Here is a 1,249-nt window from a genome sequence, read left to right as displayed (position 1 = left end):
TGGTGCCGCGACGAGCGGCGTCGAGGCGACGGCCATCGATGGGTCCAGAAGACTTGGAGACACTTCTACCAAAAAATCGAGCACAATTGCGTTACATGGGCATGGCCGGGGTTTCTGCACCAACGATCTTACTTTCGGTCTATCAAAAGTGTTGATCGATAATGTTCCATAACTACTGGGCGTCATGAGAGAGCCACCATGTGATCCGTATGATGATTCCTGACAACCGCCTCAGTCAACTTTCGTCACAGTTCCCGCTCTGAGAGGAGCTGCGGGTCAGTTTGACAGCTGGAGCTGTGTCGCCGGCGTGCGGCGGCCTGCCTCCGGAGGTGCCTCAGAGCTGGACATTTCGCTGAGAATATGCGCGTCACTGTCATGCCAGCGCTACTCTGTACTAGCAGCTAGCACCAGCCGTGCGTCTCCCCCTTCGGGTCCACCCTCCCTCCGACCGAACGAGCGCCGCGCCAAAGAACCCGTCGCAACCGTGCCTCGCGGGGCTGAGCCGCAGGTAGCCGTCGTCGAAGGGCGCACCAAAGTGCTCCGGTGGCGCGAGCTCAAACTCGGCCCCGTCGGCCGAGGCCAGGAAAGCCTCGACCTGCGCCTCGTTCTCCTCGGGCAGCAGCGAGCAGGTGGCGTAAACCAGAGTGCCGCCTGGACGGACGAGCCTTGCGGCGCGCTGCAGCACCTCCGCCTGCACGGGAAGCAGCTCTTCTATGGGACGCGTCCGGCGCAGCCAGCGGGCGTCTGGGTTGCGCCGCCAGGCGCCGACGCCGGAGCAAGGCGCGTCGACGAGTACCCGGTCGAAGCTGCATCGGGGAGGGGAGGCGGGTGGAGGAGGGGTGGCGGGGAGAGGGTTGGCGGGGCGACCGGATCCGCCACGCGGGCGGTGGACGGCGCGTTGTGGGAGGCGCGCGGGGGCTGCCTCACGTCCGCTTCCGTCGCTTGAGCCACTTGTCCTTGCCCTGCTCGATGACGTGCGTCTGCACGTTGTCCACCCCCGCCTTCTTGCGGCGCGGCGCCCCGCGCTCGAGTCGCGCGTGATCGACGTCCATCGCAACCAGCCGCCCCTTGTTGCGCATCTGCGCCGCGAGCGCGAGCGTCTTGCCGCCTGCGCCCGCGCAGTAGTCGACGACGTGCTCGCCCGGCTTTGCGCCCAGCAGCAGCGCAACCAGCTGAGACCCCTCGTCCTGAGGGTCGACAACCCCCTCGCGCAGCCCGGGGATCGCACCCAAAGCAACCGCTCGCGAGG

At 66.5% G+C, this 1,249-nt stretch overlaps 1 protein-coding gene across 1 annotated transcript; it reads right to left on the bottom strand.

Annotated features, from left to right (window-relative positions):
- Positions 1-276: 276 nt before the first annotated feature.
- On the bottom strand, positions 277-1,187 carry EMIHUDRAFT_255181 (hypothetical protein; the record flags this gene model as incomplete). Its single annotated transcript, XM_005774272.1, has 3 exons — positions 277-370; positions 450-806; positions 928-1,187. Coding segments are annotated over 3 exons (711 nt in total), but the record flags the coding sequence as incomplete, so codon positions are not given.
- Positions 1,188-1,249: the final 62 nt, after the last annotated feature.

The sequence above is a fragment of the Emiliania huxleyi genome (genome assembly GCF_000372725.1).
Source record: "Emiliania huxleyi CCMP1516 unplaced genomic scaffold EMIHUscaffold_3154, whole genome shotgun sequence".
Taxonomy (NCBI): domain Eukaryota; phylum Haptophyta; order Isochrysidales; family Noelaerhabdaceae; genus Emiliania; species Emiliania huxleyi.
Note: the sequence above shows the minus strand (reverse complement) of the source record. Positions and strands in the feature narration are given on the sequence as shown.